Source organism: Neodiprion lecontei, chromosome 6, assembly GCF_021901455.1.
Source record: "Neodiprion lecontei isolate iyNeoLeco1 chromosome 6, iyNeoLeco1.1, whole genome shotgun sequence".
In the NCBI taxonomy this organism is placed as follows: Eukaryota; Metazoa; Arthropoda; class Insecta; order Hymenoptera; family Diprionidae; genus Neodiprion; species Neodiprion lecontei.
Window position 1 is genome coordinate 490805 of NC_060265.1, and position 17956 is coordinate 508760.

General features: G+C 39.8%; 5 protein-coding genes across 6 annotated transcripts; all 5 read right to left on the reverse strand.

Moving 5' to 3' along the window:
* Positions 1–485: 485 nt before the first annotated feature.
* LOC107219543 (myrosinase 1) lies at positions 486–3511 on the reverse strand. The gene is made up of 8 exons (XM_015657797.2): positions 3312–3511; positions 3138–3238; positions 2939–3072; positions 2500–2833; positions 2039–2375; positions 1802–1952; positions 1482–1723; positions 486–1385 (listed from the first exon to the last, which is right to left on the reverse strand). Exons 1-8 carry the CDS (start codon positions 3359–3361, stop codon positions 1226–1228), a joined length of 1509 nt encoding a protein of 502 aa, XP_015513283.1. The 5' UTR covers positions 3362–3511; the 3' UTR covers positions 486–1225.
* A 920-nt stretch (positions 3512–4431) lies between these two features.
* LOC107219438 (myrosinase 1) lies at positions 4432–7006 on the reverse strand. Its single transcript, XM_015657666.2, has 8 exons — positions 6915–7006; positions 6751–6851; positions 6546–6679; positions 6128–6461; positions 5678–6014; positions 5433–5583; positions 5106–5347; positions 4432–5006 (listed from the first exon to the last, which is right to left on the reverse strand). The coding sequence occupies exons 1-8, from the start codon at positions 6962–6964 to the stop codon at positions 4841–4843; spliced, it is 1515 nt and encodes a 504-aa protein (XP_015513152.1). The 5' UTR covers positions 6965–7006; the 3' UTR covers positions 4432–4840.
* A 580-nt stretch (positions 7007–7586) lies between these two features.
* LOC107219660 (myrosinase 1) lies at positions 7587–10087 on the reverse strand. The gene is made up of 8 exons (XM_015657949.2): positions 10007–10087; positions 9680–9780; positions 9477–9610; positions 9043–9376; positions 8581–8917; positions 8339–8489; positions 8026–8267; positions 7587–7927 (listed from the first exon to the last, which is right to left on the reverse strand). Exons 1-8 carry the CDS (start codon positions 10051–10053, stop codon positions 7759–7761), a joined length of 1515 nt encoding a protein of 504 aa, XP_015513435.1. The 5' UTR covers positions 10054–10087; the 3' UTR covers positions 7587–7758.
* A 1447-nt stretch (positions 10088–11534) lies between these two features.
* LOC107219668 (myrosinase 1) lies at positions 11535–14066 on the reverse strand. Its single transcript, XM_015657963.2, has 8 exons — positions 13892–14066; positions 13711–13811; positions 13498–13631; positions 13078–13411; positions 12628–12964; positions 12397–12547; positions 12074–12315; positions 11535–11958 (listed from the first exon to the last, which is right to left on the reverse strand). The coding sequence occupies exons 1-8, from the start codon at positions 13936–13938 to the stop codon at positions 11799–11801; spliced, it is 1506 nt and encodes a 501-aa protein (XP_015513449.1). The 5' UTR covers positions 13939–14066; the 3' UTR covers positions 11535–11798.
* Positions 14067–14227: 161 nt separating this feature from the next.
* On the reverse strand, positions 14228–17300 carry LOC107219498 (myrosinase 1). 2 transcript variants are annotated; one of them, XM_015657740.2, is made up of 8 exons: positions 16690–17300; positions 16512–16618; positions 16302–16435; positions 15904–16237; positions 15507–15843; positions 15239–15395; positions 14667–14908; positions 14228–14576 (listed from the first exon to the last, which is right to left on the reverse strand). In XM_015657740.2, the coding sequence occupies exons 1-8, from the start codon at positions 16731–16733 to the stop codon at positions 14420–14422; spliced, it is 1512 nt and encodes a 503-aa protein (XP_015513226.1). In that variant the 5' UTR covers positions 16734–17300; the 3' UTR covers positions 14228–14419. The 2 variants fall into 2 exon arrangements, with proteins under 2 accessions (XP_015513226.1, XP_046598895.1); XM_046742939.1 differs by lacking the exon at positions 16512–16618 and having other exon boundaries at positions 14233–14576; positions 16690–17297.
* Between the last annotated feature and the right edge of the window lie 656 nt (positions 17301–17956).

A 17956-nucleotide genomic window follows, 5' to 3' on the forward strand; every position in this document is an offset into this window, starting at 1 on the left:
ATTATGAGGACTAGTCGGCACTAACTCATGATTTCATATAGAAATAGATACTCAGTAATGTTTTGATTATTTTCAGTATTGTCTCCTAATCTCATACTTCTGGTAAGCCAATCAATTTATAGCTTAGTACATAAGATACTAAACAGTGCATATTTTACAGTTTTCATTCAAAGTCATATACTGATATTTTTAGTGATATAGTTATTATTTTCATGACTGCTCGCTGTCATTGGCTTACAATTAAGTATTGTTAGAATCGACCATCTAAAGTTGTAAAAGTTTTGAAAAAAATTGTTTTCTGAAACGTTTAACTTATTAAGAAATGTTCAAACGTGTGTTAGACCTATAAACGCATATGGCTTTGATCCATGATCGCTGCAAATGAATGCATTTTCGGATTGCACTTTCCGGTAAGGGTCTTGGAGTATGAAAAGCAACAGATAAGTCGAAATTGCCACATCACTCGACAGATAGAGCATAATGAGTTAAAAAAGGGGGAAGGAGCTTTTATTTTTCTTTTACAAATTAATTACGGATCAAGTTTGTCTAACAGGTTTCATCCGCTCGAAGGCAGGGGTGGTTACAAGACACCGTGAGAACTCGTTGGATAACATCGAAGCAGTTATCGTTGATTGTACTGGGCTTTCCAGTTTGACGATAACTATGCAGACCATGTTGGATGTTGGCCGGTAAAACTTCCTCCTTTCTTTTTTTAAGTGCGTTTAGGTATAATATTTATCTGTATACGTAGCCCGGTGCAATATCAATATTTCCACGCGCCAACAACGAATTTTCAAGGTGCACGAATGACGAAGATCGCATCGTTGGTATAAATTGTTATAACATCTTCATCTGTTTCTACGATTCACACGGCAGAGGCTGATTTCAAGGTTATTTTCTTTATTTACAAACGTAGATCTCGGTGCGATTTACAAAAATAATGTAATCAGGATTACAATTGCGTATAGTCAATGAACGGTTGTATAATTTTCCGATTCAACCTTGATGAGAAAATATACATGAAGCCATTAGTGCGTGGAAAGGAAACAACCTAGTATTTTACGCGAGTGTAGTTCACTCAAAATGCAACTTTAATTGAAGTTGACGAAGAGTGCTACTCGAGAAAATAGGCAGTGTCAGTTTAGAATAAGCCTACATTCTAAAACGATCCTGCACACCAGTATTAACGATATGCACAAGTTCAGGTTTGACATTCATTTATCGATTACTTTTGCCAGGGTAATCTGGTACGAGTGTAGGTACTTGTGGGGACAGATTGGAGCTTACGTTTAGAGAGAACCTTCGTCCACCAGGTTTGCGATAATTTAGCGGTTCTGTTTGTATCAGCGTCGTCAAACTCCACATACGTGATTCCAAATCGTTCCCTGAAACATGAATTGGAAAGGATTATAACATTTTCCAAACAACTAGAGTAGGCATTTGAATTTGCACGGAGCAGACTCAGTTGAGAATTCACTCACGTGTAACCAGCGCTCCATTCAAAGTTATCCATTATGCTCCAAACAGCGTAGCCTTCGACGTTGCATCCGTCTCGTTTTATGGCTATCAGCATCTCTCTGACGTATTCATAAAAGTAATTAATTCGATCATAATCATCTACTCCATCGGCATCGGAGATCCCGTTCTCCATAACCCATACTGGTGGATTGCTGTATTCATCTCTAATCTGGCGGAACAGCTCGCCAAATCCTGCCGCGTATATCTACGATAACGTGTGATAAAACGTAGTCACAAATATTCACTTTGGAAATTTTTCATAAATGTCCAATCAATAACATACATAAAACCAAGTAGAACCTCCAAGGGGCCAGCTTGGATCAACAGTTACTATCAAACCGTTGTCCGAGTTGTAAATTCCAAGCTCTTCGTCAGGGTCATCATAGACTAACCTTGATGTATAGTGATTGAAACCGAAGTAATCATTGGTACCACTGCAATGTAATATGATGACCATGATGATCCATAATTATTATCCACAACTTATAAATGCGTGTATTTAAGATTTCGTAAAACTCACTTGATGATTGCTATCCATTCATCTGAAAATTCGGGAAGACGTGACCTTGGGTAACCCTGGGATTTGCTTACCAACGCCACTCTCGTTTTCATGATTTCAGGATAATCCCCAAAGTACAGCGGATGAGCCAGCCATCCAGTGACAAATTGGAACGCGACCTCAGCAGCCTCAGTATAGCTAGAGTTGTATGGCAAGTACGTTATGATAGGAAGTACTATTCCAAGTTTGCCCCCCTGAGCATCACGGAACTCTTCGTCGTACATACGATAAGTTTTAGCATGGGCCTTTAAAACGTTGTGTGCACAGAGATATTTGCCAATACCGGTTATTACTTTGCCTGAAAAAATTAATTACATATAACTATAACTATTAGACAACCATTAATTAGAACAAATTCTAGTATAATTACTCGTTGTTTTATCGACGATTATTCACAGTTAAATGAAGAGACTTTATAGTACCTGGAGCGTTAACAGTGTCTTCATAACCATCTGTGCAAAAAGAGTTGGGCTCATTCATGGTTATCCATCTTTTGACGCTGCCTCCAAGTGCCTCGAAAAGAACCCTTGCGTAAGCCACAAACCAGTCTACTATTAGTTCGTTCGTCCATCCCCCCATCTCCTCTATAACTTGTGGATGATCCCAGTGATATATTGTTACAACAGGTTCAATGCCATTCGCCACCAACTCTGCGGTCAAGTTTTTATAGTACTGCAAACCATCTTCGCTGATTACGTTTGTGAAGCCGGTTGGAAGGACGCGTGACCAGCTGACAGAGAATCGATAGAAGTCAAACTGAAATGATACCCGCAAGTGAAAATTGTTTGATCTATCTATTGAAATGCTTCGGTGATCAAAACGAGTCTCGAGTAATTCTGGGTTTCTGAAAAATGGCCTTACTCCGATGGATTTAATCAGCGCCACATCTTCCTTATACTTGTAATACGAATTGCAGGCAACGTCTCCGTTACGTCCATCTCTTATGTACTCGGGATGATTGTGCGTCCAATGGTCCCAAATGTTCTCTCCTTTGTCTGAAGAAATCGAATGACAAGTAATAATATTGTTTAACTTATTTGTACGTAACATGTTTTTTTACCGCTGATATTCCAGGCTCCTTCGACTTGATACGCGGCGCTGGCAGTCCCTATCTTGAATCCACTAGGGAACGTGAGTTTTACGATATCACAGCAGGATATTCTGCAGAAATTCAATGATTAGAAAATTTACAAAATATCTATGTGGTACGACGCAAGACGGGCTAGTTACGGACCTTGTAATCACCGCGCAGAAGATGGTTACTGTGATCACATAACGCTCCATTACATAAATTTTGAGAGGGTTGAACCACTTCGCTCTAGCTTAGATGGTTGGCAATTGCCTTTTTAAGTAGCATTTTGAGCCTTATATCTTGACTGCATATCTAACTTTGTAAGCCACTATAACTTTAGTGATATCAATAAGTCATTGGTAAATCAGATACGACTCATTCGATGATGAAGTCAATCAGATAATATCTGGTAGGTATACATATATTCACGCGGAATTAAAATTATTTTTCTTAAGGGGGGATTTGCTTTTTTTCCACAAAATTTACAGCTTTTTTAGAATTTTCTAGTGAAGAAACTATGCAATGAATCAATTTAAAATTCGGCATGTAGTTTTATTGTTATTTCATGTATGCACAAAAAATGTCTCCTGCCCTCCCCCTCGTTCACGACGCCCGCGAAACGCCGCAGTCACTGGTGTGCATGATTACTCTCTTCTCAATGATCTGAAACAAAAAATCAAATACCATATTACTCCATACACATGGAGCCTATCGTTTAATGAATCGAAAACAAACAATTGAGGATACGACTGCTAAAAAAAAATTACCGATTTTTCGTTATAAGAAAAAAACTTTCCAACCTATTGCTTTTTTGATTCATCAAACGATAGCTACATGTGCATGAAATAAAATGGTATTTGATTTTTTTGTTTTAGGTCATTGAGAAGAGAGCAATCATGCACACCAGTGACTGCGGCGTCGTGAACGGGGGGGGGGGGGGGGCGGGAGGCGCATTCTCGAGAGGATACAATCGAACATTTTTTTGCGCACACATGAAATAACAATGAAACTACATGCCAAATTTTAAATTGACTCATTGCATAGTTTCTTCACTAGAAAATTCGAAAAAAGCAGAAAGTAAATTTTGCGACAAAAAAGCAAATCCCCCCTTCAGTTCGTACATAAATATCATCTGTTTCATGCTTTGTATTGAATTACCTGCCGAGAGTAAGAAGCTGAAATACGAAATAATCATCCTATATTTTTCACTGGGATGAAACGAATTATTGTAGGTAGGTCGCAAAGAACGCAGAGGGGGCCACGATTTGTGTTTATACGTACGTTAAAATTATTTTCTTTATTTATCAAAGATCATCTCGTCACAAATCACCAAAGCCATGTGACGACTAAATAGCTGAAGTTGCGATATATATTCGGTGAGATCGGAAGATCGACTAAATTATTTGTTGATAAAAACTCAACAACCAGATTAAGAAATTGAAATCAACAAATGAGAACAACTCAGCCATATGCTTCACGAAATCAAATCTCGCTTTGTATTGCATTTATCTATTGATTATCAATTCCTGGTAGTAGTGGAATATTTCAATCACTTGTTTGGCATGATATCTATACTACTGATAAAATGTACTAGCGTAATTATTAACGTCGCAAAACTTCTTTGATCACAGAATAGTCATTCTTTCGAATGAAAATACTTGCTACAATAAGTTGCGAACACAATTGGTTGATTATTTCTGCCAAGGTAGTAGAGTTCGAGCAGCTGCAGCCGTGTTCGTCGGGACAGACTGGAGCTTACGTTTTGAAAGAACTTTCATCCACCAGTTCTGTGATAATTTGGCAGTTCGATTTGTATCTGCGTCGTCAAATTCCACGTGGGTAATTCCAAATCGTTCTCTGCAAACGAAACATAACAACAATTATAGAAATTGATGTGAAATCAGCAGAAAAAGGATTGCCAAGCGTAAAGCAAAGCAAGGCTAACAATCGTCTTACGTATAACCAGCGTGCCATTCGAAATTATCTAATATGCTCCAAACAGTGTAGGCTTCGACGTTGCAGCCATCGCGTTTCAAGGCTATCAGCATTTCTTTTATGTAATCGTAATAATAGCTAATCCGTTCGTAATCGTCCAACTGTCCCGAGTCGGAGTAGCCGTTTTCTGTAATCCATACCGGAGGATTATTGTATTCATCTCTAATCCATCGAAGCAGAACACCGAATCCCGGGGGATATACCTGTGATAATAACAGTACTTGATCGGATGTCCGAATTCATATTTTTACAAGAATAGTAGGTACAGTAAATAGATTTTTTCGTTACATAAAACCAATTAGAAGCCGTCGCTGGCCAGCTGAAATCGATGGTACGTATTACACCACTGTCGATTCTATAGACGCCGAGCTCTTCGGCTGGATCAGGGTAAACCAGATTGGTAGAATAATGGTTCACGCCAAAATAGTCATTTGTTCCACTGTAAAATGATGATAACAGAATCAGAGACCTTTGAAACTCGCTGGAGGGTAGACACATTAGCGATTCATACTGAGTGAACGTCTGAGACTGACTTTATAATGGCTATCCACTCGTCGGAAAATTCTGGCAGTCGTGAACGTGGATAACCCTGATATTCACTGACCAAGGCCACTCTAGTTTTCATAACTTCCGGATAGTCCCCGAAGTAGAGTGGATGCGCCATCCATCCACAGTTGAATTGAAACGCGGTTTCCACAGACTCCGTATCGCTGGAATTTGTGGCTACGTATGATGCGAGAGCTAATACAATGCTGACTTCACCTTGCTGGCTTTCCCGAAATTCTTCATCGTACATACGATACGTTTTCGCGTGAGCTTTCAGAACGTTGTGTCCGCACAAATACTTCCCGATACCGGATATCACTTTTCCTAAAATGCGAGACATAGCTAGCACATATTCGTTTGCAGAACTGAGGCTCAATCCTAGAATACGTCACTCTCATCCATATACTTTAAATATAATTATAGACTTTCTCGCATACCTGGGGCTTTCGTGGTGCCTTCGTAACCAGCCTCGCAGAAGGTGTCTGGTTCGTTAATAGTTATCCATCTTTTGACGCTGTCTCCTAGTGCTTCAAATAGTATCCTAGCGTAAGCCACGAACCAGTCGACTATCAGTTCGTTTGTCCATCCTCCCATATTCTCTATAACTTGCGGATGATCCCAGTGATATATTGTCACGACGGGTTCGATTCCGTTAGCAACTAATTCTGCTGTTAAGTTTTTGTAATATTGCAGCCCATCTTCGCTAATCACGTTCGCAAACCCGGTTGGAAGCACGCGTGACCAACTAATAGAGAACCGGTAGTAATCGAACTGAAAAATAGGAGAATACAGAAATCCGACGCATTTCAATCAATTTGCCGACAATTATCATTTGAATTGATGACGAGATTATACTCCGATATTTTTGATAAGTGCCACGTCCTCCTTGTACTTGTAGTAAGAATTGCAGGCAACGTCTCCGTTCCGTCCATCGGTTATCAACTCCGGATGATTATGTGTCCAATGATCCCAAACATTTTCCCCTTTATCTGGAATGATCAACGTATGCTTGCACGAAATATTCAAAGAATTCCAAATCGGTGGATGCATTGACCCTCACCGCTGACATTCCAGGCTCCTTCCACTTGATAGGAGGCACTGGCAGTTCCTATGCGAAATCCGCTTGGAAATGTGAGCTTGACGACATCGCAGCAGGATATCCTGCAAACATGAAAGGTAATGAAAAATTCATAAAAAAAAACAAAGGAATAGCTCAATACACACCGTGTGATAATTGCGCAGAAAATAGTCACTGCGATAAAGTAATGCTTCATAACAGAAATGTGGCGTGTGGCGAGCTCACTCTGGCTTAGTTCATCAGCAATTACCTTATCAATTAGAAATTTCAGCCTTTTATTTCCATCGGAACCTCTTGTATGTTCAGCCGTGATAATTCATTGTTGTCGTAATAGTATTAACGTGTCATAGCCTCATCAGATGTGGCTAAGCTCATTATGAGTGAAGCGAAGTAAGTCCTAACGACGCCTGGCATAACATAGTTGACCGACTTGAGTCAAGTCAAGGCACGTGAACTGACTGAAACTTCTTCTCAAATTTTACAAATTGATGCAATAGATCCTGCATTAATCATAGTTCACGTAGGCCAAAAGCTGTGATGCATGACTGCTGTCGGATATGTGATCTTGGTCGGTGACTTGAAAAATGTACTGATGATAAGGCTAGTTTCTTTATAAGTGAATGTACCGTTCACTATATCTACAAAAATTTCGCAGTTTAAATTATTACAACACTATGCTTTGCTACTATTTGACAACGTAAATTCACTGAAAAACATGTAATGGTAGAATAGAAAAGAATAGAATTTTATTACCATGGGATAGTGTCTCCTATCTGATATCACATCAGTATACTCTATAATATAATACACTGATAAAATTCAAGACATAGCAAAAAAATTTATTGATACATGTTGCGTATGACACTTCGTGATGTATTTTCGATGTGACACATTTACCACTGGAACATTCGTATGAAGAGCATCGTTTTCTTGGTCTGATTTTTAATATATTATTGATAATTGCAATATCTCGGCAGCAAGTGTTCACAGTCATTTCTGCCAAGGTAGCCTGGTACGAGTGTTGGTGCTGGTGGTTGATGTAGGGACCGACTGAAGCTTGCGTTTCGACAGAACTTTTTTCCACCAGGCCTGTGATAATTTGGTGGTTCTATTCGTATCAGCGTCGTCAAACTCCACTCGGATAATACCAAATCGATTTCTGAAAAATTGGTGGTGGAAAACCGTTATATGGTTTTTTTTACATAAAATCGGAGAATCGATTGTACGGAAAGTTAACCAAGCCGCGAGCTTACTCACGTATAACCATCAGACCATTCAAAATTATCGAGAATGCTCCAAACAGCGTATCCTTCGACGTTGCATCCATCTCGCTTAACAGCAATCAACATCTCTTTCAAATATTCGTAATAGTAGCTGATTCGTTCGTAATCTTCTAAGTTGTCGGTGTCAGAGTAGCCATTTTCCATAATCCACGTCGATGGATTACCGTACTCATCCCGAATCTTGCGAAGCAGATAACCGAATCCCTCAGGATATACCTATAATGGAAACGTTCCTGATTAGTACTTCATACAGTACTGTTGGAGCAAGTATGCTATTAATAACGTACGTAAAACCAAGATGAAGACGCCATGGGCCAGCTCGAATCAACAACACTTATCAAACCACTGTCGGAGTTGTAAATTCCAAGTTCTTCGTCAGGGTCATTATATACAAATCTGGACGTGTAATGATTTAAACCAAAATAATCACTCGTACCACTATAAAAGAACAAGAAAAGGTGATGCGTTCTATGATCAGAATTTTCGAAGTATCGGACGTACTTCCATACATGCAGTGCCAAGTTCTCACTTGATAATGGCTTTCCATTCGTCCGAAAATTCTGGAAGACGTGACCTGGGGTATCCCTGAGATTCACTAACCAATGCTACTCTGGTCTTCATAATTTCTGGATAATCCCCAAAATAGATAGGGTGTGCCATCCACCCGCAGTTGAACTGAAACCCGGTTTCGGCCGCGTCCGCATAGCTGGAGTTGTATGGCAAATGTCCCGAAAGAGGAAGTACAATACCAATCACGCCGCCTTGGCTGTCTCGAAACTCTTCCTCGTACATGCGATAAGTTTTGGCGTGGGCTTTCAAAACGTTGTGTCCGCAAAGGTACTTCCCGATACCTGTTATCACTTTTCCTAAAAAGTAAGTCATGGTTCAAACATGAGAATCAGTTAGCTAAATGAAAAACTCATCTGCTTATTTTTCGTTGTATCAATAGCTCTTGAAATTCTAGTAAAACTCAAAAAGGAGTCTCCCATACCCGGGGCAAGTCTCGTGCTTTCATAGCCTTCCCCACAGAAAGAATCAGGTTCATTTATGGTTACCCATCTTTTCACACTGCCTCCAAGTGCTTCGAACAGAACCCTGGCGTAAGCTACGAACCAGTCGACTATCAGTTCGTTTGTCCATCCCCCCATCTCCTCTATAACTTGCGGATGATCCCAGTGATATATCGTGACAACAGGTTCAATACCGTTAGCTACTAATTCCGCGGTCAAGTTTTTGTAGTATTGCAAGCCATCTTCACTGATTACGTTGGCGAACCCGGTTGGAAGGACGCGCGACCAACTGACGGAGAATCGATAGAAGTCGAACTGAAAAGTTTAGTATATCAAGATGCCCGTTACACGATGTGTGATGTTTTAATAACCGAAACGAACAGTGAGCACATTTTTTTCGATATTATCAACGTACTCCAGTGGATTTGATAAGTTCCACATCCTCCTTGTACTTGTAGTAAGAATTGCAGGCAACATCTCCATTACGTCCTTCAGATATAATTTCAGGATAGTGATGCGTATAGTAATCCCAAACGTTTTCTCCCTTGTCTGCAGGAAAATAAATGTTAAATTGGGGTGTGATTCGGACAATTGATGTGAAGCATAAGTGATAATTACCGCTGACATTCCAGGCTCCTTCGATTTGATACGCCGCGCTGGCAGCTCCTAGACTGAAGCCACTCGGGAAAGTTAGCTTGACGACATCACAGCAGCATACCCTATAAGAGGATTTCATTAGGAGCAAGTTTATAAAATACTTACATCTAGTCTTGGTATTATTTTAATCGAACGAATCTGAGCACCTTGTTTGGCAATGGCTTTTATATTTACAAATAATTCGTATACCTAGATATAGATGCAATTACACTCGTCAATCAGATATTTTGGTGTTGCTACTCGAGTTTTTCTTTAAATTTATTTCACATAAGTCCACCAAATACTTACGTACTGATAATCGCACAGATAATCGTCGCTATCGAGCAACGTTTCATTGTGTCACTGTGGCAAGGTACCTGCACATTCACTATAGGACGTTAACAGTTGACTTTCGACGAAAAACTTTTGGCTTTATATAGCACCTATCACCAATTGTACCAATAAGTTGGTATCGGAATATTATAACATCTTGACAACAGATTAATTCTTCCATCTCAATGACTGGTTTATCATCGAATCTTAATATATTACGTCATCATTGGCAATGCCACGGTAGACCCGGTTGTCGGCAGCAATATACACAGCAGTATTTTATGTAATATGATAAATAGAGCATTACAATCTATCTCAACCTTCAATTAATTCAAATGCAAGAACCAATGTTAAAACTTTATGATCTTACGTACAATCTTGTAGCTTTTGTAGATATCATCTCAGAACACTATACTTACGAAATTTAATGAACCTACTGGCTGAGCCAGTACATGATCAGTGACTAGTGTGGGTGAAAATTTGAATAACTCCATACACAGTACCACCTTGTGGCCGTGGTGGGCCAGCTTGAATGGAAGGTCATACCGTGACAGACACAGACCAAAAAATATCAACATCCAATTCGGATTCTAACTACAAATTCAGATTCGTGAGCAGCGATCCAACCAATTCAAGTGCAAATTTTCATCATAATCGATATGTTTTTTTTTTAGCACATTGAATTCGCAAAAATCAAATTTTGCAAATGTGAGTTTAGATTCATCATCAGCGACTTCAACGGCCTTACAATATCAATTTCTATTCGGCTCCGTTTACCCATTCTCAAGACATCATTATTTTTATTTCATTTTTTGTAAATTTGTTATTTGAATAATTCACCCTTTGATATTAGAATGAAGACCTTATCATACCCGGTGCAATTTGTGTGCTTTCGTAGCCTCAGATTTTTCAAAACTTTCAAAACTCAGATTTTTTGGATCTGATCTTCTGGGATGAGAATGATTGTCCTTGTACTTTTTTGAAAAATTGGCAATTTGAAAAATCTATCAGTTGGTCCTTCAGTGTTCCTAAATACAATCCAATGAAGCTGTTTGAATGACCCATACATATTATCAATGTATAAACCCTGAAATTTCCGACACTGGTAAGCTATAATCGCAGTCAAATCGGACTATTCAAATCTTTATTACGTAAAAGTTTCTGCAGCTGTAGATAGAATGCGACATTATCGTATCATCTAGATTTTCAAACGGAACTCAGCGATACGACATAGTATGCGTATATTTTTTAGCCTGACGAGATTTCTCTATTCGGCAAAGGATTTATTTCCATAGTATTGCTGGTAAGGTACAAAATTCAAACTCGTATTAGCCTAGAGAATTCATTTGTTGGCCCGACGCACGAATTGCCACATTATATACTTCATATATGCATATTTTGAACTACGGTTAGGTTAATACCTAACGTATCAAATACAAGCGAATACTTATGGCGTGAATAATGATTGGAAATGCCCATTTTCACGCGCAAGGATCCAGAAAAGATTGCTACAGTCTTTATGCAATAGGTGAAACCAAATTTGAAGTTGTTTATTTTTTTTATTTCATAAACTTTTCCTCGTCATGATTTGCAAAACTGACGAACTGGAAAACTTTTGAACACTGAACAATGATTCAGACGCCTCGAAGAATAACTAAATAAGTTTAAGAACTTCAGCAGTTACATTTGCACGCTTAATAAATATGTCGTTTCATTGCGTTACTCTTTCAAAATATTGGTAATTACAAATGCTTATAAGTATGAACATTTACTTCTGCCAAGGTAGCAGGTATCGAGTCGTGGTGCTCGTCGGGACAGCCTGGAGCTTTCGCTTAGAAAGGACCTTAGCCCACCAAGCCTGAGACAATTTGGCAGTTCTGTTCGTATCGGTATCATCGAACTCTACGTAGGTGATACCAAATCGTTCGCTGAAAAAAAAAAAAAAAAACGAACGATAATCATGAATCGCACAACTTTAATAAGACGAAGAGAGGGCCGCCGTTGACTTCATGTATAAGTATATAAAACAGCGCGTTTACTCACGTATAGCCGGCGTGCCACTCAAAGTTGTCCAAGATACTCCAAACCGCGTAACCCTGCACATTGCACCCGTCTCGCTTGATAGCTATCAGCATTTCTCTCAAGTATTCGTAGTAATAACTAATCCTGTCGTAATCATCTAAAATACCGGAATCAGAGAAACCGTTTTCCGTTACCCACACAGGCGGATTGTTGTATTCGTCTCTGATTTTGCGAAGCAGAGTACCAAATCCTGACGGATTCACCTGCAGTGAAAACTTGTGATAACTATTTGAAAGTGATATTCGATTGAGGAATGATGCATGAGAATCTTGAGTTTTGCTCACGTAGAACCAATCCGAAGCCGTGGCAGCCCAAGTCGGATCAACAGTGAATATTAGACCCTTGTCAGAGTTGTAAATTCCATCCTCCTCATCGGGATCATCATAGACGAGCTGGGATGTGTAATGATTCACACCAAAGTAATCGTTAGTCCCACTGCGAAGTGGAGAAGATTATGTCACGATGATCTTGAACTGTTCAGACATTTACGCAAGGATATATTTTTGGAAACTGACTTGATAATAGCTATCCATTCGTCTGAGAATTCCGGAAGACGTGACCTCGGGTAACCTTGATATTCACTGACCAAGGCCACTCTCGTCTTCATTATTTCCGGATAATCGCCAAAGTAGATAGGATGCGCCATCCACCCACAGGAAAACTGGAACGCAGTTTCCGCGGCGTCCAAATAACTGGAGTTGTATGGCAAGAACGAAATAAGAGGAAGTACAATGCCAACCTCCCCGTTCTGAGTATCTCGAAACTTCTCGTCGTACAAGCGATAAGTTTTCGCATGAGCCTTCAGAACGTTGTGCCCACAAAGGTAAGTACCGACACCTGTTAATAGTTTGCCTGTAATTTGAAAAAACGTTATTGGGAATGGCTATTTGTCGGTGTAAAACAGACTTTTGTCATATATGTGTCGTTTTTCAGCTATCCGAACTGAACCAAGGATTTTCCTATACCAGGTGCTTTTCGGACGCCTTCATAACCGTCGACACAGAAGGAATCAGGCTCGTTGATTGTTATCCATCTCTTTACACTGTCTCCCAGTGCTTCAAATATAACCTCAGCGTAATCGACGAACCAGTCGACTATGAGTTCATTGGTCCATCCTCCCATGTCCTCTATCACTTGCGGGTGATCCCAGTGATATATCGTCACGACTGGCTCGATACCGTTCTCAACCAATTCTGCGGTCAAATTTTTGTAGTACTGCAGCCCATCTTCACTGATTACGTTTGTGAAGCCTGTTGGAAGTACGCGTGACCAGCTGATGGAGAATCGATAAAAGTCAAACTAAAAGAATAGTAAGATGAGAATATTCATTCAATTTCATCTTTTTTTTAATGATCAACGGCCGTTCTTTTCTCACAAGAACGTACTCCAAGGGATTTGATGAGCTGCACATCCTCCTTGTATTTGTAGTAAGAATTACATGCAACGTCTCCGTTCCGTCCGTCTGTTATCAATTCTGGACGATTGTGCGTGAAATAATCCCAAACGTTTTCCCCTTTGTCTGCAAAAATTGTAAGCATTAATCAAGATATGGTCAAATAATACTTCAAAACCTAATTACACGTAACACGACTAGTTACCGCTGACATTCCAGGCTCCTTCGACCTGATAAGAGGCGCTGGCCGTTCCTAAGCTGAATCCACTTGGAAACGTGAGCTTCACGACATCGCAGCAAAATGTTCTGTGGGAATTGGACAGCGAAAAAAAAAATTACCGAATATGGAAGTTGCACATTAAAATATCCATTTCGTGGATACTCACATTTGTATAATCGCGAAGATAATCGCCACGATCAAGTAACGCTCCATTGTGTAATGGAGCGTTTTTGTAGATTTGTCTAACTTAATGAATTACTTACTGGCTTCGCAAGCGACATTGTTCTCTTTAAATAGTATCGATGCGTCTCTTAGTTCATATCACAGGCGATCGGTATCACTATAATATCGTATATATTTTGTGAAAAGAGATCGATATTTGAGGTAAGATTTGGTTTTGTGATATCTCTGATTCGTCAGCTGGAGAGTTACACGCCTGATAAGTATATTTTTCATGATTATTTCATTACTGTTATTCCCTTAGGATGAAATACAATTATAATATTATAAAATTAATTATTATTCCCTTAGGATTTTAAGCGTTGTATTTATTTCATAAGCGCAATCCAATACGATCGTTAGTTTTTTTATTTAATCACGTCTTCAAATTTTTTTCCCCGGGATTCTTAATTAAAGATATAAGGCAGTATTTAGTGAATCATCCAGTATTTTTTCTTGCGCTGCGAAACCATATTCATTGATGATTCGTCGTCGTGTTGACGGAGGGCGACGGAATTGGCAGCTGCAGTTGTCTCATACGCATCACGTTTTGCAGCCAGGTGAACGAAAGCTTCGGGGTTCTCTCGCGCCCTGGACTGGTCATATTAACGTTAATAAGCCCGAAGGTGTGCCTGGAAGAGAGACGACCCTCAATGACATTATATCCATATAGGCCCACTATTTCGGTGGTGTACTGAACTTCAAAACTGATTTTCACTCACTGGTAACCACTACTCCATTCAAAATTGTCCAATAAACTCCAGAACGTGTATCTCTGAACGTTACAACCGTCACGTTTTACGGCTTGTAAGAGCTCCTTTAAGTACAAGTAGTGATATTTTATTCGTTGGTGATCCTGCACTTTATTATTGTCCGAAAATCCATTTTCTGTAATGTATACAGGTGGATTGTTATACTCGCTTTTAATTTTTCGCAGCAACGAGCTGAAGCCCTCTGGAATAATCTGAAATTTGAAAATTAACATTCTATAATGACTTTTACTCAATGCTATAAAATTTCCGGAAATGTTTTTGAATGCATATGACAACTGAATATATTCTTAACAATGTTTTGGACATAAATTCGATACATCTTATGACACATACATTTAATCATGTATACGACATGCATATCCGTATCATATGATCCGCATTTACCAATTACGTGAATCACGCAATTTGCAGAATAGAATACATGTGTTCATGAATTTTCCGCACATATACTTTTCTATGCGGGCATTTTCGAGTAGCAAATTGTTTGATATCAAATGGTTAATAGAGCAGTGAGTCATTACATGAATCCATTTCAACGATCCCGCCTCCCATCTCGGATCACTTCTTACTAATAGGCCCGAATCGTGAAGCACAAACGAACCATTTTGTTTTGTAGTTGTTGGAAACCCCACAAGGAATGACGTGTAGTGATTGAGACCAAAGAAATCCGCTGTGCCCCTGAAACCAATGACCCAAAATTATTAATAGTTTAAAAGTAAACGGTGAAGTACGTGAAAAACGTAGACTTTCGTCTAGACATTTTTTTTTGACTTATCTATCTTTGCTCACTTTATGTATCGTATCCATTCGGGGGAAAATTGTGGAAGTCGAGATTCCGACAAGCCTTCATCCCTGCTCAATTGGGCCACCCTACTCTTCATTACCTGATGATAATCGCCAACGAATATAGGGTGAGATATCCAGCCGCATCTGAATTGGTAAGCTAATTCCAAGGGTAACGTTTCACCTTCAGTCTCAGGCAAGTATCCATCGCAATGGGAGACAATGCCAAGCTTTCCGTTTTGGATAGAGCGATACTTTTCATCGTACAAACGATACGCCTTTGCGTGAGCCTTCAACATGTTATGCCCGCACGTATACGTTCCGGCAGTGCCCAAATCTCTACCTAAAGTTAGAAGAAGCGCCCGTACAAATTTTCCAGGAAATGTTTTTACGTTTTACGTACCTGGCGCCATAATGCCGCTGCCGTATCCCTGGAAACAGAGGATTTGCGGCTCGTTGATGGTCAGAAAAGTCTTGACCTTTGGTCCCAGTTCTCTGTAGAGTACTTCCGCGTACTCCGCGAACCACGTCGCCATCGACTCGTTCATCCAACCTCCCATATCCTCCAGAACTTGGGGATGGTCCCAATGGTACATGGTCACGATAGGTTCTATGCCGTTGGCCACTAGCTCATCAATCAAATTGTGATAGTACTGAATACCTTCTTGGTTGATCGAGTCTGCTGATCCATTCGGGAGTACGCGAGCCCAACTTATCGAGAGTCGGTAATAGTCGAGCTGTGAAATTGACATGTCTTTGAGATAATTTGCCGCAACAGTTTCCAACGTTCTAGTGACTTACACCCAGCCTCTTGACCATTTTCACATCGTCCTTGTATTTGTGATAGGAGTTGGAGGCTGTGTCGCCGTTACTCTGATCCTCGATCTTCCATGGCATGTTGTGCACAAAATTGTCCCAGACGCTCTCACCCTTGTCTGGTGAAAACGAAAATCACGTTATATGCGAAAAAATTAACCAATTTGCAACGTCAATGAGATTTGAAGTAGGTACTGCTGATATTCCAAGCTCCTTCGATTTGGTAGGCTGCTCCGCCGACGCCGATTTTCAATCCAGTCGAAAATTTTAAATACACATTTTCGTCATCTTGCGTTGACAATCTGTAATAACCGAATTATCCTTCATTCGCCATATGATATCCTGATGAAATGAATACACAACGATTGCTCACCTGTGCGTTAGGACCAGGAAGACAAATATGAAACTCTTTTTCATGTTGAACAGCTCGCCAACTCTTTCGGAATGCGCCTTTCACTAATCACAAACCTTCCGATAGGCGAGTTGTTTCATTCGAACGAATGAATCGTCACGTGATTGTGTGCGACATAAGTTATCACGAGCGAACCAACAAATGACGACCAGTACCTTGATAATATGATGCAACCACAGCATCCCACTTACTTAACTTGCATCAACGAAAATTCACTGATACTCAGCTGTTTGGTATACTACTGGAAGAATCAGTGCATATGCTCTGACGGTTCAGTAACTTTTCACTGATATTTCCCTGATTTCCAGGGTATATGCACTGGTTTCTCCAGTGGTATACTTATAGCTGGGAATCAGTGAATTTTCGCTGATTCTAGAGAGCATCCCATTCTCAAGCAGATTTTGAGAGGGGTAAAGTTGTCAAGTTAGCTAAGCTTCTAGCCTATTTTCAGCTGTCCACTCCCTCGTTAGTTACTCAATAAGCGAATGAAGGACTTTTCCATCTCAGGACTGCCTGCAAAAGTTGATGCTGGAGTTCGGTGAATTGTTTGATGCCGTTAGGATACGAGGGAACCACAAGTGGCCAACAAAATCTTGTTCCATAACTAATTCAATAAATTCTTTTGCCAACCACTTCACAGGTATTTGAGAGTGGCACGAATATTGATTGACTGATTTTTTATTTCAATGCAGCGATGCAGGTTGAGTTTCATAATGAACTTCAGATCATTGAATTTTAGAGCTGTGATGATTGATGTGATGATCGCCGAGTGCTTCTAGCAAGGCTTGTAGTGATTCATTGACATGAAATGCTTTGCCCCTTCGAGGTCACGAATTTAAATATGACAGGGATAGGATTTCTCCGAATAATAGTGATAGCTTTTCCTCGGCACTGAAGATGTGATAAGCCGCCGACTGTAGATAACTGATAGAATAGAAAAAGGGTGATTTTGGAGATGTGTAATATTGCGATTCGTAACAACACTGTGAGAGCCTTAGATCGGACCCGTATAATCTAAGCAACTTATATTACAATTTAGTTTCCAAGAAACGTAGTAAGTCATACCTTTTTCCTCTCTTCTTTCCTTGCTCTTGTAATTTAGTCTTGTTTTTTAGTGTTCAGAACTGTTTATTTTTATTTTATTCTTTTATTTTCTAGCAATAAAATACAACTTTGAGGAGATCCCCCGCCAAAGAATTGAAACCGCAGCCAATAATTTCTGCTTATA